The sequence below is a fragment of the Sander lucioperca genome, chromosome 2, assembly GCF_008315115.2.
Source record: "Sander lucioperca isolate FBNREF2018 chromosome 2, SLUC_FBN_1.2, whole genome shotgun sequence".
Lineage (NCBI taxonomy): Eukaryota > Metazoa > Chordata > Actinopteri > Perciformes > Percidae > Sander > Sander lucioperca.
The window spans coordinates 30,390,022-30,414,821 of NC_050174.1; the positions used below are offsets into that span (position 1 = coordinate 30,390,022).

General features: G+C 38.8%; 3 protein-coding genes across 10 annotated transcripts in view; 1 reads left to right on the plus strand and 2 right to left on the minus strand.

The window, feature by feature from the left end:
• The window catches only part of dmrt1 (doublesex and mab-3 related transcription factor 1), a 34,564-nt gene extending 31,261 nt beyond the window's left edge, over nucleotides 1-3,303 (minus strand). The window contains exons 1-2 of one of the 2 annotated variants that reach the window (XM_031305505.2): nucleotides 2,894-3,303; nucleotides 1,556-1,730 (exon numbers count right to left, since the gene is read on the minus strand). In XM_031305505.2, the coding sequence (XP_031161365.1) occupies nucleotides 1,556-1,730; nucleotides 2,894-3,112 (394 nt within the window). In that variant the 5' untranslated portion in view covers nucleotides 3,113-3,303. The remainder of the gene's footprint in view (nucleotides 1-1,555; nucleotides 1,731-2,893) is intronic. The other variant, XM_031305506.2, reaches the window with a different exon arrangement.
• A 3,295-nt stretch (nucleotides 3,304-6,598) lies between these two features.
• On the plus strand, nucleotides 6,599-14,013 carry LOC116054406 (cilia- and flagella-associated protein 157). Its single transcript, XM_031305947.2, has 9 exons — nucleotides 6,599-6,853; nucleotides 8,275-8,546; nucleotides 9,218-9,371; nucleotides 9,635-9,902; nucleotides 10,029-10,150; nucleotides 10,364-10,514; nucleotides 11,269-11,429; nucleotides 12,335-12,487; nucleotides 12,893-14,013. Exons 1-9 carry the CDS (start codon nucleotides 6,690-6,692, stop codon nucleotides 12,972-12,974), a joined length of 1,527 nt encoding a protein of 508 aa, XP_031161807.1. The 5' UTR covers nucleotides 6,599-6,689; the 3' UTR covers nucleotides 12,975-14,013.
• A 384-nt stretch (nucleotides 14,014-14,397) lies between these two features.
• Nucleotides 14,398-24,800, minus strand: part of kank1a (KN motif and ankyrin repeat domains 1a) — a 58,581-nt gene continuing 48,178 nt past the window's right edge. For 6 of the 7 annotated variants that reach the window (XM_035996047.1, XM_035996051.1, XM_035996048.1 and 3 more), the window contains 9 exons: nucleotides 23,893-24,051; nucleotides 22,062-22,170; nucleotides 21,528-21,746; nucleotides 20,912-20,999; nucleotides 19,279-19,498; nucleotides 18,083-18,225; nucleotides 16,388-16,588; nucleotides 15,478-15,576; nucleotides 14,398-15,351 (listed from right to left, as the gene is read on the minus strand). In XM_035996047.1, the coding sequence (XP_035851940.1) occupies nucleotides 15,289-15,351; nucleotides 15,478-15,576; nucleotides 16,388-16,588; nucleotides 18,083-18,225; nucleotides 19,279-19,498; nucleotides 20,912-20,999; nucleotides 21,528-21,746; nucleotides 22,062-22,170; nucleotides 23,893-24,051 (1,301 nt within the window). In that variant the 3' untranslated portion in view covers nucleotides 14,398-15,288. The remainder of the gene's footprint in view (nucleotides 15,352-15,477; nucleotides 15,577-16,387; nucleotides 16,589-18,082; nucleotides 18,226-19,278; nucleotides 19,499-20,911; nucleotides 21,000-21,527; nucleotides 21,747-22,061; nucleotides 22,171-23,892; nucleotides 24,052-24,800) is intronic. The other variant, XM_031305214.2, reaches the window with a different exon arrangement.

Sequence of the window (24,800 nt, forward strand, 5' to 3'; positions counted from 1 at the left end):
GACGTCAAATTAGCAGACCTAACACAGCACACCTTCACAGTACAGGAATGTGGGTTGCCCTATCAGGACGAATATGACCGTCATCAACATCATCATCATCATCATCCGTTGTTCTTTCCTTATCAACAAGGCCACATTCTTCTCAGGCAGACCCTGATCCTTCGTTCTTACACAATGAAGACTCTGTGCACCACTGAAGCCAAAGATAATGGCATTTGTTGTCCCTGTTCTAATTCATGTCATCAGTGAATCACAGAGTGCTTGACTCCTTTTTCCAGCTCAGTCTTTTCCTCTCTGTTGCCAAGCCAAAGACCCATTCTAACATGAACACAAAGCAGAAGACATGAGCAGCCTTGACCACAGTCATATTCCACCTCCTAAAAATTTGCTATCAGTCCGACAGGGAACACGATATCTGTGCCTGCCTCCCCACCGCCGCCAAGAAAGACATCAAGGATGCCCTTTTATGATGCTGCCACCAAAATCAACTTTAATTTTCACTTATTTTCCCATGAATATATCTCTTATTTGGTGTATCTATAAAAGAATTCTTGTCCTGCGGACTTTTTAATGTTTTATTGTGCACTTAATTCAGTCTTTTTGACCCTGAAACAGAAAATTACTATTTAAAAGTAATTTCTAGGTACATATATAACTCACCAAATAAGTGATTGAAAAGAATGTGCCTTTGCTGCCTGTTAAACAAAGACTTTTGCAATTTTAGTTTACAGTGATTTTAATGTTCTCTACAAGAAACTGTCAAAATAAAATGGTTTTACTTGACCATCTATAGAAAGCCAACAGATTCAAATAATCTTCTGAATTCTTCTGAATTTAAGATTGTCAATAGGTCAATTGTATAGACTTAAGAGCAGCTTGGTAGTTTAGAAAAATAATTTGTAGAAATTATTTAATTAAAACAACAACTTTTAAGGGGTATCCCGGAAGCATGTCTTTAGTCAGCTGTTCACCGGGATTTTTAAGGACAACGGAAAAGGACCAAATTTATCAGTCCACAATCTATGAAATTCATTTCAACATACAACAAATTCATTCAAGTCAAAAAAATCCACAATTTATAAACACTGGCAATCCTTTGCTCTGATGCTACTTTAAATAGCTACAATTAATAATTTACAAAAGCTGTTCACATATAATATACAAAATATATATTCTGACATAGTACATTTAATTCTTTTGTCAGTTAACATTGCACATACCCATCAAAGGTATCACGTCATGTTGCTTCTCTTCATTTTAGCCTTCAACAGTAAGATTTCTGTGATAACTACTAATAATAATAATTAATAATAATAATTTTAATATAATTTAATAATAATTTTTCTTTCTAAATCTGTTTACCACTTCAGCTGTGTTTTCCATGCTGAATATACAAATGTTAATCTCACCAAATAATTTTTACATACTTCACAGAGCTGTTGTTTGGACACAATGACTCACGTGTCCAGCTGTATAACCAGCTGTCACCTACATTAGTAGTGTGACACACATGAGAGGCAGGACAGTAAGTGAATAACAGTTGGAAATACCGCACCTGTGACAGCATGAGAAGAAGTAGAGGTACTGGTTGGTGTTGGGGATCGTCCCTCCAAAGAGAACAAGCAGTCTGCTCCAGTTTCATTTTTCACCATCACCTCAGGGCCAGTCAGAGCCACTGGACTACAAATCCCAAGCTCCTCCTCCTGAGCCTGCTGCCGTCTCAGGGCGACCTGAAGGGGAGGAAAGGAAATAAAAACAAAACATTAATTACCCTTACCATATCTACTGACTGAATAATGCAAAGATAATGCTCCAACATAATAACTTCCCCCCCTTGGTTTACTACTATGCTGACTGTGTTATAGTTCTTGTTGTTTATTGTTTTCTAACTTACAAAACAAAGCAGTGTGTATTAAATGGATAGGACTGATGCCATATGCATATCATGTAATTGCTGCACATGAAAATTAAGTCATTATATTTGTGAAAATTAAATTATTAGTATATATTATGAGTGTAGCCATACCAAGACACCAATACACAGGTTGTGCTTTACTTGCAGTACCAATGTACAGCTTATTACCACGTGCTATCACTGTATGTACTTAGGGTTAAAGTTAGGTCTAGAGCTGAAACTATTAATAAATAAGCGCATGACAAAAATTATCAGGAAATATTTTGATTGGTTCACTTTTCAAGCAAAATTTCCAAACATTTTCTGACACCAGTTCCTTACATTTGAGTATCTTCTGTATTTATCTATTTTACATCATTGCAAATTAAATCTCTTTGGGTTTTGGACTATTAATTGGACAATACAAATTATTTGAATATGTAACAATGGCTGTTTCAAAAACAGTTAACATGTTAACGTTACTTCAAGTTACCAGTAAAAAGTTACAAAGTATTTTACCACAACATATAGGAACAGTAGCTCTATATATATTGTAGCCTAACCATTACTTAAAATATATTTATTAACTGTCTGCTGTAAGCAACAAGTGTAACAATACTCATAAAACATACCTAAAACACACATTAATTAGCTAACAGTTTATAAAGTGCTGTAGGCTAGCCGTGCAACTGTAATTTAAGCTAACGTTCACGTTAATCAGGTTGACCTTAGGTTGCTTTGACATGTTGGTAATGTTACACACATTAAATTTAAGAAAAACAACTAAAGTAAACATATCCACACAGGTTTAAAAGTACACAAACATTGAATTAAAATATTTTACAAACAATTACTTTGTTGTATTTCCTGTTTCACACTGTAGAAACCATTTATTTTATAGCCAAATCTTGATGTTTAAAAGCTTTTCAGCTCAGCTCAAGCTAACGTTAGCCGCGCGCTAACCGGTTAAAATAATAAATTAAAAAAAATAACGGTTACCTGGGCCGCCATGACTCTTTGCCTCTCAGCTATCAGTTTGCATTTGGGACACTGACAGTCCCTCCAGTTGCAGAAGCGCTTGTGTCCCTTCAGAGGAGACACGTAGCCGTGGTTCCTACACCGGGAGCACTTGGGCATTCTCGGGGGTTTCTGGCCTTTAGATGGGGACAGAGGTCCGGTGCACTCCGGCACCTGCTTGCTCTGCTTGTCCTTACTCATGGCCGCTGGAATAATAAAACCTCAACAAAAAACTGCTAAACTACAAAAGTCAGACTTTAGCAACTAAGTTCAAGTTTGTCCCAGCAGGCTCGGCTGGTTAAAGCCCTGTACTGGTGCTACGATAGAGGCTATAAGGTCACCGTCCCTCCCCGCCCTGCTGCTGTGACTTGTGGGAGGAAACAAGCTGGACGCGGGGGAGAAAGCTGGCAGGACATGGCATCACTTTGCTGCACTCACTGACTTTTTTTTTTTTTTTTTTTTTTTAACACTTATTTCATTTAAAAATTGAATTAGAGTATAAACCCCTTGAGCTGCAGCATCTGGTTTTCAGAGGGGTCCTCAGGCCCAATATATGGTTTAAAAACATTTAAACATACATATTAATGATAATGAATTAAACAATCCAACAACACAACAATAAACATAGTAACATGTTTCACATAAGGGCTCTCCCTACATCCTAAAACCACACATATCTGCTACAAGTCATCTACGTGCAGCTATGTCTTCCACAAACCATAGGAAAAACTGCCTATATTATGTTATTGGATTATAATGCATTATGATGCATTAATGTGATCATCACTTTGATGTCGAAACTGCAGATGGTTAACTACTTTGTATAGCCTAATGCTGTGTAGCTTGGGAATTTACCCACAAGTATCAATAAAGTTTTATAAATTCTAATATTACATCATAATATGTCTGTTGATTATGGTTGTAAACAACTTGGTAATTTGCTTGCAGATTGTACAAGAATCTCTGATTATCATATATATGCTAAATTAACAACTCCTGTTGCCCTTTCTGTGGGTGGCCAGTTCAAGTCCCCATACAAACCAAGTATGGAGTGTGGACTGAGAGCTGGAGAGTGCCAGTTTGCCTCTTGTGCACTGCTGAGGTTCTCTTGAGCAAGCCACTGGACCCCCAAAACTGCTCCAAGCCAAGGGCACCATAACATGGTTGACCCTACCCCCTGAATTGCATGTGTGTGCTGTGTGTATAAAGAGAGGTATGCATAACACATTTCAACTGCCAATTAGGATGAATAGTGGTAAAGTGGGACACTTTCTGAAAATGTACATTCTGCGTCATTTTTAATTATGATCCAAATGTCTTAGCCCCTCATATGATACTATTCTAAATAGCTTAAGAGCTCTACTATACTATACAGAAAATTGCATAAAATTTAAAAAATAAGACTGAACGTAATTTTTAAAAATACTAATTCACCATTATATTCCATAAAAATATATATAACAATTACAAACCATGCATTAGTTGTTTTTTATAACTTTAACATTATTCACCTCAGAACCCTATGTCATTGTACTTTCCATCATGATTCACTGGTGGGTTGTATGAATATGGCGTGCCTCGCCCCCGGAAGTGCTGTCATAGCAATAAGCCACATAACCTAATTTTTTTAATCTCATACTAGTTTATAACGAGCTCAGTGTTGATTTTTTTAGTAATGGAAGTATAAACAAGGAAAGATAAAAACAATGAAGCTTAACTGTCCCACTTTGTCTTACTTTACCATTCACCCTACATGTAGCCAACTTTGTGTGGATTAACAACCAACGCTCTGTTTCTCTTTCTTTTTTTCTTGTGTCTATGGTACTATTTATAATAGCCAGTGGTAGCCCTGTGATATCCCCCCTGTGGTTGTAGATATGCTGTAATATCCGAGTAGTATCCTACTAACATATATTTACTGTAGCTCTTTTTTTTTTCATTATGCTACGTGGTGAATTAATACTCTCTTATTAAATTACAAGGCTTGACTGAGCTTAAACTGAATTAACCTCCACACTGGTCACTTAGTCAGCCAAGTGGATTTATGGGCAGGGAGTGAAGTGAGGTGAAACACACAAAGGGACCCAATTAAAATCCCTGCAGCCAAATAAAGAGCGGATGGAAAGTTACCAATTAAAAATAAGGCAGTTACACAGTGCTGAATAAATAACTGCTACACTTCATTGGCTAAGGTCCTGGTGCTGTAAGGTAACTGAAAGCAAGGTTACAACACTGAGTTTAATTGCCTCTAGCATATGCTAAAAAGGATAGAATATACGCAGTAATGAAGTCTGTGATTAAACACATAACCTTTCTATTATGACTGCTTGCAGAGCTACCCAGTAACAGCAGGGAAGTCAGTGTGTACCAAATGAAAAGATGAGCAGCTGACATTTAATGACATGAACGACAAAAGTGGAAACAGCAGAGCTGCAGCATTTTTTTCCTGCATGCACTTCTGCAATACTGACTCACACCACCTAAGGTAACCACTGAGTTGGAAATCATCAGGGGGCCAAAGGTCACGGCCAGGTATTCTATTATCCTTGACGTTCCACTTCCCGGATTGCTCCGGTGCCGCAGGAAATTCCGCCGGATGCATGTATTTTCGCCAATGTCCGTTTCCTTCCACTTTCTTTGTGTTGGAAATTTAAACTCCGGTGGATTTATGAGGACTATGACTGCTCCTCAGATCTCTGCAGGGTAAATTGAGACAGCTAGAATATCTATCAAATCTGAGTTTTCTCTCGCACGACTATTTTACAGCAGCTCCTTGCGGAGCTTAGCACCGCCCATGACACTTGTGATTGGTTTAAAGAGTGCCAATAAACCAGAGCACGTTCTTCTCCCATCCTGGAATGCTATGTGGACTAGCCAGACCCTCCTCCGCTCCGCAGCCTGTGGATGGTCTGGCAAAGCGAGACTATGGCCAGGTGGCTCAATTTTATAATATATAATAAGTAATCTTTGTAAACATAGTCTAATATTAAAGGCATATTTAATTGTGATAAAAAAATATTTTGTAGGAAATCGGCCTATGTGTGCCAGTGACAGATGTACGGCTTGAGGAGATGGTTATGTTGCCTATTTTGAGAAAAAATATGTAGAAGTTCATTATCTATTTCTTTTGTATACTTTCAATACCAACGAGCCTTTAAACTGTAGCATATGAAACATTGGTCTGTGTGTGTGTAATTTTGTATTATGTATTATCTATTATTTGTTTTTATTGCAAAGCCCTTTTTAACTTTGTTTTGAAAGGTGCTGTATAAATAAAGTTATTATTATTTCTTATTTTATCATTGCTTGTCAGCATTTTTCATTAACTCTTATTCAAAACCTAATTTTTCAATCTGGTCTGGCCAAATGTGGTGATGGTTTTAAAGCTCAGAAAAAAAGAGAAAATCTGAATTGTAACAACAACGTACCCAGAGCAAATTAATCACTTTTAAAATCTAGTCAAAAACACCCATATATATAAATACGTGTGTATATATATATATATATATATATATATATATATATATATATATATATATATATATATATATATATATATATAACACCATACCTGTAATACTTATTTGCACAATTCTATATTTGATAAAAGTATAAATGCCCAATCCGCATGATCACATGTTTATCCTCTTAGAGCTCAAAGTAGCCGCGTGAAGAAGTAAACTTTTCGAGGAGTCCCTGAAGGCAGCATTGCCTAGCAACAACGTAGTTTAGTTGTTAGACATGAGTTGCTTGGCTTTAGCCAACTTTCTGTGACACAATGCCCAAAAAGAAGGATAAGAAAAGCGGCGACAAACAAGATGAAGCCAAGAAAACATCGAAAAAGGAAAGTTCTGCAGCCCCTGCAAATAAAACCGGGTCTGACGACAAAGAGAAGGATTTATATCTGACTCAAATACGATATTTGAACGAGCAGTTGGAGAGGTGAGGCTGTTAGGACAAAACAAAAGTGCTTCTCTATTTCGGGAAATAATGCTAACGCTACATCCGTTTAAGCCCAAATCGCACGAGACTAGCTAACTAAATTACTTTAAAGCTACTTTTATGGGCATATGTGTAAAGTCTGTAGTGTATATATGTATTATTGTGGATCATTTTGTTAATCTTTTTTTCAAACTTGGATTTAAAAAATCTCTTCAGGGCACAGTTCACGTTGTAGCTAACGTTAACGCATAGTATGTTAGTTTTTCATTTGTTGCTAACTCGCAGTAAGTTATGTTCACTTAAATTTAGCTAGCTTCTTTAAAGTGTAACGTTATACGCCAATATTGCAGATACCTAGCGGTGGCAACTACTACATTTATTCAGGTACTGTACTAAAATACAAAATTGAGGTACTTTCATTGAGCATTTCTATTTTCTGCTACTATCTACTTCTACTCCACTATCGTTACATTTCAGAGGGACATATTTAAACAGCTAGTAGTACATAATAATAACACGCCATGTTTTTGCATTTAATGCATTACATGTAACTTTACTACTAAGTATTTCTACACTGTGGTATTGCTACTTTAAATATCTGAGTACTTCTTCCAGCACTGACCTACAGATTTTGATGACACCTGGTGTTCGCACTGAGGCTAAGTACACTTTTGTAAGTCACTTTGGACAAAAGCAGCTGCCAAATAATTGAAATATAATTCCAGCATGGAAAAAATCATCTCCACAACACAGCATGCAACCATCACAGCTCTGAGAGGCAGCAAGGTGATTTATGGCAATCAGTCTGCCAGAGATCCAGAAGCAAATCCACATCACCCTACTTTACATGTACAGTATGTACTACAAGAATCCAGAGGTAGAAGAAGTAATCAGATCTTGTACTAGTCATGCATTCAGACTTTTACCTGAGTACATGAGTACGAAAGTATTAGCACCAAAATATACTTAAAGTACCAAAATAATAGTACTTATTATGCAGAAGGGCCCATTACAGGATAATGTATAATACATTATTGGATTGTAATTATTGAAGCAGTCATCACTTAAATGTTGCAGCTGGTAAAAGTGGGGCTTAATTTAACTACTTTATATACTTTATCTGCTAGCTTATGAATCCCCCTACAGGGATCACTGAAGTTTTATCTTACTCTATAATATTATATCTTAATGTATTTATTGATTATATTTTGTATTATTAATCTGAATCTGCAAAGTAACTGAAGTTATCAGATAAATGCATATTTGCCTTTATAATGTAATGGAGTAGAAGTATAGCAGAACATCAGAATTGTTTGTACGTAAGTAAAGTACCTGAGTACATGTACTTACTTTCCACCACTGCATGAACCATTAAAGATTTTGTCCTTAACCGTTTGGCCTGTATGATCGTTTTTCTCCAGATATCAGCCGAAATGTGATCAACTGGAGAGGCAGAAGAAGGACTTAAACTTTCAGTACAGTGCACTGGAGAAGGAGAAAAAGGATATTGTTGAGTATCTGAAACGCTCCCTGATGAAAAAGGAGGACGAGGTGGATGAGCTGACAGAGCTTCTGGAGAGTCAGCGGCAGGCTGCCGATAATGACAGAGACTCTCTGCAGCTGCAGCACAGTCTGCTGAGGCAAGAGCTTCAAGACCGGATTGAAGAACTCAACGCAGAAAACACGACCCTCGGTAAGACTGAATATCTCTGTAGGTTAAAGCAGGGTCGAGTTGTAGCATGTTGAACACCAATGAAGATGGTTTTGAGGTGGAAACTTTTCTCTGCTTTCATGTTTTTCCACATAAAACTGAGACATACTTATTTAATTGAGAAAATAATACCGGTGTTACAGGAAACATGTTTTTCTCACAGCATAAAATTGTCCCATCTTCCACCCTCTTGGAAATGAATAATGCCACTCAGATAGATACTACAGCACATGACATGGAAACAATTCTTTTGCACACTCATAGACTAATTCACACATCCAACAAAAACTCTATGAACATATTTTGGTCGAAAATACTTTTTTATTTATAGACATCTGAGTGTGAGATGAATCAAGGACCGACAATGTATTTCTACCCAGTTGACTCTAGACAGCATTACATAGGTACTATGATAGGTACAATGATAGCATTACATAGCAATACATTGGTATTAATTGTTTGTTTTTTTACCTCATTGGACCTGTAGCATCAACACATTCTAAGTTCACTCACCGTGGCAGGAAAGAGGTTAGGTGGCTGAACAGTTTAGCAGCCTGTACACAGCATTTAACACAAACTGGATGCAGAAACAAACTCATTGGTTGAGTTAAACCTTAGTGAGTGAACTTTTAACTCTTCTCTCGTGCTCCAAGTGATGAGGCTGGCTAATCTGGAGGAGTTTCAGAAGCAGAAGGAGCAGCTGGCGTCCAACATGGAGTCTCTGGAGAAGCAGCTGGCCAATCAGAACGAGGAACACAAAGCTGCTATCCACAGCCTGGAGATGAAAGCACTGCTGGAAAAGAAGAGGTTATGACTGCTGATTTTGTGACAGCATTGCATTGCAATTATAGACTACAATGATAGCCTATCCTAGCAATGAAAACATTTAAAAATATGACATAATTGTGTTAGCATAAATTCCAGGCCTTTTTTTTTTTTTTTTTAATTGAAGGGTAAAAAGCTGTTTTTGTACAGGGCTAGGTCACATCAAAAACAAACAAATGTCTAACAATCTTCACAAGCCTACAGTTTCATTAAATATGCTTTGCCTACATTATTTACCCTCAAAGGTTAGAGAAGGAGATGGAGAGCCATGTGGCGGCCATGGCGGCAGAGGTACAGCACCTGGTGGACCAGAAGGTCCCAGAGACGACCAGGTTGGCCCTTCAGGAGAACTCGGAGGTCAAGGCTCAGATCAGCCAGCTGTCAGAGCAGACACATGTCCTGATGGAGGAGAACTCGGCCCTGCGGGACCGTAAGAGTCGGCTCAGTGTGGACGTGGATATCCTGGAGCAAATGCTCAGCGAGACGTCCCGCAAGAGTTGCATCCGCAAGAAGGTAAGAGTAACAGATATCCATCTACTCATCATTTGGGCCCACTGTGGGATCGGATCCAGTGGGTGTTGCAGTTTTAGAATCGATATATATACTTCTATACTATATACTTCATCTTCGCTCTATCAGGTGGTGGAGCAGCTTACAGAAAAGTGTCAGCAGCTGAAGGCGGAGCTGAACGACTGTAAGCGAGAACTCGAGCAGCTTCAGACCAAACACACAGGAGTCCTGGCTGAGATGGAGGCGCTCAGGTCAAAGTTTACTCCGTCTTTACTGTCAACATACCACTGACTCGTGCTTTATTCAAGGTCCAATTCATTTAAATGTTAAGAGCAATTCACAAGAATGTCTCAATAATGATTTACAGACAGAGAATAAATCTCAAATTTCCAAAATATGTTTCTGGACAAAACAAAAGAAAACAAAAATGGGTGAGTTACCCACTGTTAGCGTTGTCTTTTCAGACGGGACCAGACCTCGCTGTCCGAGCAGTGCAGTAAAAACAGAGCCAAGGTGAGCGGGCAGGAGGCCGAGCTACAGCAGGAGAGGAAGAGGAGGAGCAGGATGAAGAGCATCATGCAGGAGGCAGCCATCGCTCTCAGACAAGCCCTGATGGTAAAACAAAAAAAAGTCAGGAACATCTGGACACACAAACACTTTCAAGGGAAGGTTGTCAGTTATCTCAGCCCATTGGCAGAATTTTATTTTATTTTTGCACTTTTGTTGTTGCTATTTTTCTGTGACAGAGGTTAACAAAAATTGGTCTGAAATAGATATACATCTTACACCTTATTTATTGGTCAAAAAACAAGTTGTAATCCTTTTTAACTCATAAATAAAGATCTATTTTTTGGCATCGTTAGATGGTTGTTATGTAAAAATTGGGAAGTTTAAGATTCTTATCAATAAGATTTCCAGGTTAGCTAATTAGCCTAGCGGACCCTCCCTGTCATTAAGTAAAATAACTTCCCTAATTCCCTACTGCAACTTCACTAACTTCTGTACAACACATCCTTTCTAAACCCTATGATCATATGATCATGATGATCAATCTGCACAACATGATCCATTTCATCAAACCAGCTGAATTGCTAAGGAATACACTCAAGCATTTCTACCGCTAAGCTACTGTAATTGAGATGATTAGCTAGTAGAAGCGTAAGAAGGTATTAAACCCAAATTACACAGAATAGATTTGGGAATAACGGCCTCACTTTCGTTGTATGTAACAGAGAGGAATCTTGACATTTGAAATATCTCCAAATGTGAAGTCGCTGCTTAAGGAGCCTAATAATGCGATGGGATTGTTTCAGCCTCTTTGAAATGTTTTTACGACTTCAGCCCGTGATGTTGGCTCCGTTCCCTGCAGGATGCTCCCACAGACCCGGGCTCGGAGGTGGACTCTGTTGTCCGGTGGAAGCAGCTGATGGAGAAGCTGCTGGTGGTCCTGGGCCGGCCCACACCCACCAACACCACCGCTGAGAAAGACCAGCTGGATGAGCAGCAGACCTCTGACCCTGCAGCAGCCAGGTCATACAATCACTGAAGTATCGGTAACACTTTACTTGAAGGTATCTACCGTATTTTCCGGACTATAAGTCGCACTTTTTTTCATAGTTTGGCTGGTCCTGCGACTTATAGTCAGGTGCGACTTATATATCAAAATATATAGAATTTAACGTGTTTTTAAATGTTAATTCATACTGACTGACATGAACCAAGGAGTAGGACTCGCTGGCTTGTTATGTTAATTTAGCCTATTCAGCCTCCCAGGTATGTTCTTTATGCTATTGTGTAGTTGAATAACTGTTAATGTGTTACGTTAACATACCGGACACCTATTCAGCCTGTTGTTCTATGTGCTATTGTGTAGTTGAATAACTTGCCTTTCCAGATTAAATGTCTGTTCTTGGTCTTGGATTTTGTGAAATCAATTTCTAAATAAATGAGACTTATAGTCCAGTGCGACTTATATATCTTTTTCTTCTTCATGACGCATTTTTTGACTAATGCGACTTATAGTCCGGAAAATACGGTACGTAAGAGGGACATGACACTGTCATGAACACGTGACAGTCATGACACATGAACCCTAACCCTAACTTGTCATGACACTAAAAGAAGCGTTATGTCATAAACATTTATGACTTGTTTATAATGTTTATGACACCTTCATGACAGTGTCATGTCACTCTTATGTAGATACCTTCAAGTAAAGTGTAACCTAAGTATCTGTCAACTACATATAGACTTTAATGTGCTTGATGGCATGTTTTAGTGTACTTCTTTGGCAGAAGTTTTGATTATCCAATCACAACAAAGAAATCAAAGTCTCAGATGTTGCCAACGAGGCCAGTCATCCCAACAGTACAGTTCTGTTCTTCCTGAGTTGGTGCTGCTTTGTCACCCTCATCCTGTTCCGTGTGTCTTCACAGAGAAGTGACCCTGAATCCAGCTTTGAGTTTTCAGTTCGAGCTGGCCCGCTACAGGCCGGGTGACCTAGGCCTCGTACCCCGTCCCGCACTGAAACACAAACTCTCCAGGATGGGAGCAGCTGGGTCCAGCAGCACCCACGTGCCTCTGCACAGGTTCGTTTGGGTCTCGACATACACCTACTTCAGTTTCCGTTGTTAGCACTGTTGACAACTGAATATAGAAACAGAAAATGGTAGTGCAAGGACTGACAACGGGCTCTGGAGGAAAGAATATCGCCCTTGTGTTAAATATAGGATTCCTTTTACAAACAATATACAGTATACATTTTAGAGAGAAAGAATTACTACTACTATCATTCACCTCATTTTAAATTGATAGAGGCTATACTTTTGATATTTAAGGACTTCAATGCAAAAACATAGTTTTAATTTTCACACATTTTGCGAGAATAGATGTCACTATAATTGTAGATGATTCAGTTTGTTGTGTTGGAAATACGCGCTTTAATATAAATATTTTCACTTATTTTACTTCTGTTGCTCTTTCCATCCCCTCAGGAAGCCCTCCAGTCAGAAAACAGCCAGCTCCAATAACCGGACTGATTCAGCTGCCGGAAACTTATTCTCTAAACCCAAATAACAGCAACAAACTAGATTCCTATTCTTGTTGGGAGAAAACCCTTCATACAGTATCTCCAAAATACAGAGGAGCCAGTCTGTTGCTATTTCTACCTTCAGCCCTTTACAAATTACTCAAATTCATATTTCTTAGAAATGTGTTTTGTGTTGTGCCAGAAGGAACAAATTATGAGTATTTTTAATGGAGCAACCAAGGGTTTGTTTAAGTCCCTATTAATTCAGCTTTTCATTAATCAAAAAATGAATGTGCCATTTCTTTAGTCAAAAGGTCAGTGTCTCACTTACTTTAATGATGTTTCCAAATCCTCAATGTCTCACTACAAAATGATAGTTTAGGTTCAGCGATCATGATTTCCTGACAAAACAGCTGACCGTTACTGTGTGCTCCTGTATGAGCAGCCAACAGTGGTGGAAGAAGCAGGCTACTCAGATCTACAGTAAGTAAAAGCATTAAAAAGTTTACTTTAGTAAAAGTACAAAAGTATTAGCATCAATATATTTTTAAATTACAAAAAGTAAAAGTACTCATTACGCAGAATGGCCCATTTCAGAATCATATACATTATATTATTGGATAATAATTATTGATGCATTCATGTGTTCATCACTAATGTTGCAGCTGGGAAAGGTGGGGTTAATTTAAATGACTTTATATACTGCTGGGTAGCTTGTGAATTCCCACCCGGGGATTATCTTAATCTATGCATTATTCATCTGAATCTGTAAAGCAACTAGTAACTACAGTTGTGCCAAAAAGAGAGGTTATTACCATGTTATCGTTGTCTTTTGAATTAACAAAAGGTCAAAATATTGATTTAGTTTCAGGTCATTCTGCTTTGACTTATGTTTTGAGTCTGTGTTTGTCTTCTTTTGCTTCACATTTGTATTTTAGGCATTTGTTTTACACATGATGTGTTTATGTATGTTGATGAAATGTTATGTTTTGCATTTCATTGTTTCTGATCATCACTTAAGATTAAGTGGGCATGTCATAATGCTCTGTGTTTTCATTACAGTCATCTGAGATGTGTTTAATGTAAAAAATCAAAATAAAAATGAACTGCATTTTTCTATGCATCCAGCACATTTTTGTTTCGCGGTAGTGTGCAGCTTTTAAAGCACTTTGCTAAATGTTGGACATTTTTGACATGTCATCTTTGTCTAGAAATAAAATATGTTTGGAGTGAAAAAATAGAAGTATTTAACAGCCTCTATTCTTCTGCTGAACAGGTACAGAGAACCATGTAGAAACCCAGAACAGACTGAAAATGTAAGATAAAACCTAAAAAAACGAAATGTTTTCCAACAGGCTGTGGTAAGAGAAACATGATCCTTACTGCACTTTAATTTCCCTTAAATGTGTGACTATGATATGTTTACTTACCTAAGATTTGTAGGTCATCAATGAAGACGAGACACTGATCTATATTCTTTAATTGATTTTTATTGTTATATGGCATCCCAGGCACTTCAATTCTCATTCGAGGATGAAAGTCAGTACCTAGAAGAACACTAGAGGAGGACAGCTTATATTACACATGAGACAGACAGAAAATAACGGGACACAAAAAGGAGAATAACTAAACTAATGACCACCATATGTACAATGGAATACATATATCTGCATTAAAAACTATACTTTGATAAATATATAACTTCATGGGTTGTTAAGTAGTAATAGGAAATATTCAAAATACTGTGATTCTTCTTAAATAGATACAAATGATTTGTATAAAAGTACAATTTTCTCCAGTCTAGGTCGCGTCTACTCATTGATGCATTCATCCACATGAGTTGTACATGTACTGCAGAGAGCTGGGCGCACAGGCCGGGATGTCGAGGTGAGCAATATATACAGGAAATACTTCCTCTAACATGTGGGTTGATTATTCTCCATCTGTCTACTCTGATGCGCTCAACAACAACAAAATAAAAAATGAATCACAAATGTTTTGGTGCTCTTGAATGATCAACATTGAGCTTTAGAAATAAAATAAAAAGTTGTCAAATTGCAAAAAAAAAAAAAAAAAAGAGAAAAAAAGGACAAATAAATGGCATTTAGTAGTTGAATTTGTGTCCGTGTTGGTTTGCTGATTATTTCAGCCAGAATGTGAGGGGACTGGAGGCACCAGCTGGTTACATTCATATTCAAAAGGGCACTTTGGGCTCGTCAGTGTGCACATAAATAAAAATATTTCCAGAAATCTCATTGGTTGGTTGGTGCATGGGATCGAGTCCCTCATCTAGTTGTGGGTAAGGCATCATTCAGCATGAACTGATAGCAGCGCGGGGTTTGTGGGGAGAGGCGGGGCCCTCTAATCAAACATGCCCCTCCGAGTGGGACTGGGTGACGTCTTTCTGCCGAGTCGAGGGGTCCCCTAGAACAGAAATACAAGTGTAAATGGTTAATGTGACAGTTGACATGTAAACAGACATGACATAAGAAGAACAGGGTGGTTTAAAAAAAAAAAAAAAGTGTGATTTGAAGAGTGATGAGGACCTACAGGTGACTGGGCTTTGGAGAAGTTGACATGTGCATAAAGCAACACTGCAATGTCCTTGTGTCCTGCTTCCAGAGCGATGGACAGAGCATTACTCTCATCCTGAAGAGAAGACAACAAGGATAAAAAGACGATCAGTCAACTGAAAAATACAACCTGTCACATAGCAGTCAGTCAGTCAGTATATAGGGAATAATGTAGAGCGAGTCGGTCATTATTGCGAAATTAGAACCCCAACAGGGTGATGCAGGACCCCGACGCAAATCCCCGTTTCCTCCACCGTCTCTCTCCGTTTGTGATCTGCTGATCAGTGGTATGAGCTCCGTATGAGCACAAATATTGATTTAAAAAAATATTTTAATTGATTTAAAAATGGTCCGCCAGAGTCTATGATCAAAACTCTTTCCATATAAATATGTCTAGCTGCTGTACAGGCATTGGCTCGCATAACAACTACAGTAATATATTTGACAAGAATCAACATGAACACACACGTTTTGTTCAATCAAAATAATTGAAATTGAAATTCTTCACATTTGTGAAACCAGAACCATTAAATGTTTTAGCATGAAAAAGCTAAATAGTTGCCAATTCATTTCATGTCAATCGACAGAATCGTCAGCTGCACTTGGATAAACTGAGGGGAAGTTTTAATTTAACTAATTAATTTTTTCATTTTTTTTTTAATTAATTTATTTATTGGCACATACGTATTTATATATATTTCATAAGCTCTTTGTATGTTTTGTGTGCAAGAATTGGTTTTTTTTGTAAAGTAACTAGCAACAAAAGTTTATTAAATAAATGTAATGGAGTAAAAAGTACAATGTGTCTCTGAATTGTAGTACGTGTTCCTCATGTAAAGTCCTCAAAATTAGGTACAGTACTTGAGGGAATGTAGTTCGTTACTCACGCTGTCGCTCAGCGTGGCGTCGCAGCCGGGTTGAGCCAGCAGCAGTTTGACGATCTCGACGTGTCCGTGCTCGCTGGCGCACATCAGCGCCGTGGAGCCCTCGTCGTCCTGGATGTTGACGTCGGCCCCGTGAGCCAGCAGCGCCCGGACCATGTCCATCCTGCCGTGACTGACCGCCAGCATCAGCCCCGTCTGACCAGCCTAAAACAGCGTTCAAATTATTAATGCAAACAATCACACGTTTGACACTTCAATGAAATACCATAATCAAATACCATAATCAATCTTTCTGTTCAATCTTCTCTACTTCTACTTTATGCACATCTGAAGATCTTGCCAAATCAGTGACCGCACACTGTTTTAATTCCAAAATGTGTTATGTTTTATTATTATTGTTTTCATCTTTACTATCATTAGGATTTTATTTCATCTTATTTGTAATTGTCTGATTGTTTGCCTCGTTGCAGGATAATGTAGATACACATTGTAACTATGTGACTGTATGGTTTCATAGAATTTAATTAACAAAGAAAAATATTTTAAAAGTTGCAGCCCTAAAACTTACCTCACTGCTTTGAGACTAAATCATGAATTTATGGCTTCAGCAGTAACAAGTGCCACACGCACGCTGACTGAGATGCCATTGATCTCGTTGAACTGCATGAGTTGACACATGGAAACTGGCAGGAAAGCTTCCACTGACCCAAACTTAAAATACTATTAAAAAAACTGTCTCCTACTGTAAATGTAAGCAAGTCAACATCATTACACATGATGTCTAACGTGTTCTACAGTGTTTACACATTCTGTAGTTCCCTTCCTTTACCACTTGGTGTCACCAAAGTACTATTCTTCCTACTTCAGGGTAATAACTTCTGAACTTAAACTTTATGATACATTCTTTTGCAGTTAGACTGTTAACTGAGACTCCTGTGCATAATCTGGGTTTGTGTGTTTCTGATTTATGAATAAAATCAGAAAAATACCTAATTCAAAGCCTTCTTTTTAATAACCTTTTATAATGCTGGTACCTGTTGGTAGCTTTAACGTGCTTAGCTTACGAACAAAGAGTCCTTGATTTCCCTGCTCATTGAAACCTGAAGTCCACTGAACCACGTGTTGGTGTCCTGCCGCTGCCTTCTGACCTCCGAGTCACCAGTGGTGGAATGTATCTAAGTACATTTACTCAAGTACTGTACCTAAGTACAAACTTGAGGTACTTGTACTTTACTTGAGTCTTTTCTTTTCATGCCACTTTCTACTTCTACTCCACTACATGTCAGAGAGAAATATTGTACTTTTGACTTCACTATATTAATCTGACATGTTAAGTTACTAGTTACTTTACAAATTAAGATTTTGGCACACAAAACACATCTAGTTTATATAATACAACATTTTATTATAAGTTAAACTACCCAACAATAAATAGGCCTACAGGTACAGCTGAAATGATTAGACCATTAAACACTGAACTGTTTGGATCGTTTCTAGTTGATAAAATGTGAGGATTTTCCTTGTGAGGTTTTTTTCTCTAAGTACATTTTCCTGATGATACTTACATACTTTAACTTAAGTAACATTTTCAATGCAGGACTTTTTTTACTTGGAACAGAATACTTTTACAGTGTGGTATTGTATGTACTTTTACTTAAGTAAAGGATCTGAATACTTCCACCGCTGCGAGTCACTGACCTGGCTGGCTCGAGCGTTGACGTCGCCCTTGCTGAAGAGCTCGTCCACAATACGCATGTCCTTGGGCGACTCCACTGCGGCCAACGCGGCCAGCATGATGGGCGTGTATCCCGCCTTGTTCTGCTGATTCACATTACACACATCTAAAAAACAAACACACACACACACACACACACACACACACACATTAAAGCACGGTGCAGCAGCTTGAGGGAGCACTTTTTCAGCGCATGTGGTCTCGAACCCTTTAATGCTGCGACTCTCTGTGATTGACTTGTTGCTGCCCGTCACTCAACGACACAGTGATGTACAAGGACGTGTGTCAGGCCTGTGGCTTCTTCTGGGACCATGATGCATTGGCTGAACCTTTAAAGAACTCATCCTTGCAAAAGAGACAAGACATCTGAGCCATCAAATGGGAGGTGAGGTGGGTGGGAGGGTGGCTGCCCTGCCCACTGAGGGGAGGCGAGGTCTAAGGAGCTGGGACAAAGGCTACAATGGGAACAGAGGGGTGGGGGGTGGATTTGCTGTCACAGAGCACAAGGACACAAAAGGCCGAGGAGACAATGGGCTTTTAGAGCAGCGAGTGGCCAGGACCTCATCACAGTCTATTGAGCCTTCAGGGAGAGCGCTGCATGGCAGGGAAGTAGGAAGCATTCAGATCCTTGAGTTGAGAAAAAAAAATACTAATACAGAGGTAGTTTACTACTATGAAGAGTAGGCCACACTGATTCTGGTAGTATGTGTTTTGATAACTTTTCAGAATAAATTGAAAGAATCTACAATGGGTCACTCTACATCAGTGAGGAGCTGCCAAAGACCGATAGAATAGAAGAGTAGCTAGATGCCAAGTATCGGAGTTACTGTTGTCTTTCTGCAGTAACCTGATATCTTAAAGAAGATAAAGATGCAAAGAAGCTGGGGAAGGATGAGGTGAGCAGTGTGGAGAATTCAGGAATACAAAAGCTTCCGGTGGTCTTAAGAGGTTATTAGGGGAGTAACCTTGGCTGCATTTTAAGCAAAACAAAGATAATCTCAGGGCTTTGATGGATTAGGAAGGCTTTGAAACATTTTAGAAACACTGGGCAACAAGGATTCCTTTCAACGTATTACTCAATTGATGTAATGCACTGAGCTCAACGAAAGCAAACATTCAGCTTTGCTTCGTGGCCACATGAAGAGGGAAGAATGCTGACCTGCATCCAGCAACTTCTTCACCACCTGGAAGTTGGAGTGCGACACGCTGTAGTGCAGCGCTGTGTTGCCGTTGCCGTCGGCCATGTTGACGATGTGGCGTAGCACGGCCGCCGAGATGGCCCCAAAAGCCCCCAGGTAGTCCTCCACCATGCCGGCCACCGCCGCCTTCTGGCTGGACACACGGAACCACTCGTGCTGCACCGTGTTCAGGCAGGCTCTCTGAGGAGGCAGGACGGGGCCTCGTTAGAGATTATAGAGTCTCGGTGTAAGCCAAGCCAAGGCAGCTTTATTAGTATAGCACATTTCAGCAACAGGGCAATTCAAAGTGCTTTACATAAAACATTAAAAAGCAGTTAAAAACAATTAAAAATTAAAACGTTAAAGAGCAGTTAAAAACAATTACATTTTTTTTTTTTTAAACGGATAAAAGACGAGAATAAAATTTACAGTGCAGCATAAGAACAAGTTATCCGAGTCCAACTCGGGCCTCCCAGAGGACTTATGTAGTGCTGTGTAGGGATGCTAATGTGTTAAAGAATAAATATGCAATCCATTAGTCCACGTCCATGCATGTTGAAACTCTAGTTTAACTGATTATCTAACTTTCAATGCCACTTTGTATAGAGTGACAAAATAACAGATTGGCAGTTGGTAGTGGCTGTGTCAGACGGACACTGGGGCACACAGGAGTGTATGCTGCTGAAAAATGCTACAATCACATAAAAAGATCAAAACACTCAAGTGTTATTCAAACAACAGCATTTTACGTTCTTCTTGAATGGAATATCTTCATTGCATTTTAAGGTAAAATAGGTAATGATTGAAAGTATTTTGCATAACACAGAACATAACTAAAATGTAGTGATTTGGTTTGCAATAAAAAAAATATTAAAAACACTAGTATAAATCAGTAAACACGTGGAAATTCAACATTTTAAATTTCATGGGAACTCTGTGTCCAATACTGTTAGATGTTATCCCCCAGCTTCATGTAGTATGAAACACAGTAGTTTACACTATTAAGCAGCACATCAGTAGCCTGGATGCCAGCCGAACTTAGCCCCGCCCACAACATTTGAGGTTGGGAAGTTCAGTCTGGACTTGATCCGTTGTGGAGCAACTATGCTCGAACCAGAACTGTTCGGACCAATCAAATTATCAGGGCGGGCTTTATACGATGATGGACAGATGATCAACAGTAACGTAATCAACCACGTCACCAAAGAGCGCTTGGGTTGAATTTGTTTACAACAAAGATGGCTGCCATCGCGTCTGTTATAGAAGATATCGACAGCGTATTAATTTAAAAAGGAGGAACAGAGAACCGCGATCACGTATGTATACACATTGCCACACCCGTCCGCACGACACGGAAACTGCCGCCTCTGCCTTTGCTCTATCGAAGCCTGCCTTTGACTTGGAGCTTCTGTGATTGGTTGTAGGTTTATCCAATTGAGTGCAGAGGCATTTTCTTTCCTGGTTCAGTTGAAACACGCCCCATAATCACAGCCCAATGGAGCAGTATCAGACTCGGTCTGATTCTGACTAGAATCTGAGTATGACGACGTCAGGCTAGCACATCAGAGTATGACCCAAAAAAATAAAAAAAAATATATAATAAACACTCCTCACCAGATCTTTACTGCTCACGGCTTTGGGGTCACTAAGGTGAGTTTTAAGAACGTTGCTCGCAGCCAGCATCTTCTCACTTAGCTCATACCTGTGGAGACAATCAAACTTTATTATTTTAACATTCAAATAACATCAATCCCATTGGCTTCATCTAATTTGCCCTTTATCTAATAACTGATCCATATTACAAAATGTTAACATCCCACATTAACGTGTGTAACTGCATCATGTTTCATCAGATCATGTAGCAATTATTTTACCTTGTTTGGATGCTGCCGGTATAAATGATCATGTATTTATCATTATTATTGAGCTAGTTATCTACTGTGTCTCAAGTGAGACTGAAGACACATTTCCAGCTCTGGTTGGACAATAAAGTTTTGATTGTATTCCATCAAATAGTCTGTAGTTTCACAACCAGTACTGCTTAGCTTCTACTTCTACTAAACTCCTATATATTATTCTTTGAATTGATTTTCTGAATACAATTATAAAAAAACTGAATTAATACTTGTAATTAAAAGTAGGGTTGATATAATTTGAACACATTAACATACAGTAGGTCACTTCAGAACACCGGAAACAGTAAATGTAATAGTTGTTCTCTTGAACCCACCTCTCTCTCATCTCCTGCTTCTCTGAACTTTCCTCTTTGTCCTCCTTCTTTCCGTCCTCGGCTCCTTCGGGCTGAAACTCCTTCGTGGTGTGCTTTCCCTCCACGTTCTTGTATTCTTCCTCCTTTCCTACGAACTCCTTCTCCTCATCCTCTTCGTCCGACCCCGAGGAGCTGCTGTCCTCTGAGCTGGAGTCGTCGCTTGATGTAGTCTCATACCTGCTTCGCCACAAGGGGGCGACAAAAGCACAGACATTTAAAAACTCAGGTGTTTGCACAAAAAAAAGGTCAGATTTCACGAGGTTTGGACCTCCATGTGTATGTTAACAAGCACAGGTTTAAGAGGAAAGAACATCAACACAACAGCCTTATAAAAGTGTAAAACAGCACCATTAACCACACTAGGGATACTTAAAAACACTTGTTAAAAAACAAGACACAACAAAAGCACCAAGTTAAAAACATCTAACAGGCCCCTTAAAGTAAAAAATAATAATAATAATAATAATAATAATAATAATATTTTTCCGGACTCACCCTCCGTTCACCCCGACAAACTGCAGGTTCTTCTTGGTGCCGTTGGAGTCTGCTCGGCCATCTTTCTTCTTCATGATGGATTTCAGGGTGCTCTGGCTGCACGGCTGCCCTGAAGGTGAACACGACAGGATCATTTTAGACAAGAAGATCAGACTGTAGTTGAAGTGTCAGCATCAAAATAACAGTGAAACATTTAACTGGAGTTTATGAATCATAAAAACAAGTTTCTTCTAGTTTTAGAGGTCATTTGCTTCTATAACAGCTGCTGATTTAGTTAAATCTTAAAAGTAAAACGTATTTAAAAAGAAGAACTGAGACTGTTCATGTACTGTGGATGGATAGATACTTTATTTATCCCTGTTGGGGAAATTCTCATGTCACAGCAGCAGTGCACAAACGAACTGCACTGCAACCGAACAAAGCATAGTGAAGCAAAAAAACAATAACAAATGTCAAAAAGTACTAACAGTTTGCCCGTTAAACATGTGCATGCATACAGTGCTGTAAAGTGTGCAAAACGAATGGAATACTAAGTTATAAGTCTATAGAAAACTGTCCAAGTTTCTATAAACTTGCATTTTTTTTCTTCTTGTTTAACTACAGTTTTAAATTACAATTTTTATAATATCCTCTCTCCTGCAACATTAAAAGTATCCTGCAGTTAACAGCAGCACAACTTAACAAGCCCGGTCAGTTCATTTACAAATGGCCTGAGAACGCCTGAATGATCCACTAAAGGTTCTCTGACATGATCAAGAGCTTTGGCAGTGAGCAAAGTAGCCATTAAGTGTCCGTCTCACGCTCTTTCCAAAGCACTCTGTCAGCGAGGAGCTGGAAGTTGCCCCAAACCCTGAAAGCATCTCAGTCATTTTAAACACACGCTTTCGAAAACCGAAATACCAGCCGAGAGCCAGAAACACACTCACATCTGCCAAGACTTGCCCCGATTTGAGAGGCCTCTTTTACCGCTTCAGGGGACAGCAGAGTGAGTGTGTGTGTGTGTGTGTGTGTGTGTGTGTGTGTGTGTGTGTGTGTGTGTGTGTATGTATATGTATGTATGTATATATATATATATGTATGTGTGTGTATATATGTATGTGTATGTGTGTCGGAGAGTGTGTGTTCATGTATCAACATGCATGCAGTTGCATAGGTCTACATTGGCGTGTGCACACTCAGTAGAAGCAGAGTCATTCTACACGTTTCCCGTGTTTTGACAGGTGGGAACGTGAGGAGCTCGTCAGAAGGAATCCAGGCTGATGAGGTTTGCGGCCATGTTTTGCCTGTTGCCTGGTTTACAGTGTACAACATTGTACAAAAAAGTTAAAAATGTAGGTACTTAGGTGTATTCATTTTATGCTACTTTATACCTCTACTCCACTACACTTCAGAGGAAAAAAGAATTGTACTTTTTACTCCACTACATTTATCTGATAACTTTAGTTACTTTGCATGTTCAGATTAATAATATAAAATATAATCAACTAATAAATTGCGATGCATTATTGTAGATAGTCTGCAGCTATTTCTATTCCAACTGTAATGTTATCACTTCACCTCTAAAGAAATCCATTTTGTGTTTAGAGAAAGCATTTTTAGCGAGACCAAAGCCTCAAGATCTGGTCAGTTAACTATCACTGCACATTTTAACACTAATAACAGTCTCCAGCTCTGCCTTTCATTTGTTGGCTCTATACAGCAGCACACTGGATTTAAAAATCAAACAAGGACCAGTTGACATGACAATAATGCAGCAGGACAAGTATCCTTAACACACAGACGAGACCAACAGAGGAGTTTTTTTATTGCCAAAAAGTGTCCTTAGCCGTACCATGTAGCGCTGTAGACATCTGCAGGTCCATGCGGCTCTTCTGCTCAGCTGCACTGACCTGCTGCTGTGCAGGTGTGCTGGCAGGTTTATCTGCAGGAGTCAGGCCAGATGAAATCTTCTCCATGTGTAACCGCTCTGTCCGAAGCTGCTGACTGCCATCTGAAAAGGAGGAGAGGCAGCCTAAAGTTAGTTTCTAAATGCACAGGTAGGACAGGATTGAAAGTGTTTTGTCATTAAACAAGGTACCCTACAGGTGCTGGACAGAAATTGTGTTGTATCAGCTTCGTTAATGTTTTATGAGGAAATATTTAGGAAGTCTAGAGAATCTAAATTTGTTTGTCAGACCTTAATGATACACACACACACAAATTACTGTCAACTACTTTCATTTTTCCTTACTCTTCAAACTATAATTAAATATGAAATAGCTTTAAAACCACTAACTCCCAGACATTTTAATGCCACATTGGCATGTTGTTTAACCCTGTTACAACTCAATAAACTGACTATAAACTGCAACTATAACCAACCGACTTAGAAAACAGAAATTGTCCTTTCTCTGATCTTATTTGCAACTGCTTTTACAAAGAAATCCAACTCCAACCATCGCTATAAGAGTCTTCACCAGTGGTGAAGAATCAAATCCTTTAAATAAAAGTACACTAAAAAAAATAAATACTCTATTACAAGTAAAATCCTGCATTCAAAACCTTAAGTGCATTTAGCTGATACATACTTATGTAAGTATCAAAAGTAAAAGAACTCATTGTGCAGTACAATGTTCCTTGTCAGTGTTTTAATTATTACGTGTTATGATTTACTTTATATACTGTTGTTAGTTTAATCTACAGCATCATATTCTATAAGATCATCATACGTTTGTGGTGTCGCTGTCCTGCGAGAACCAC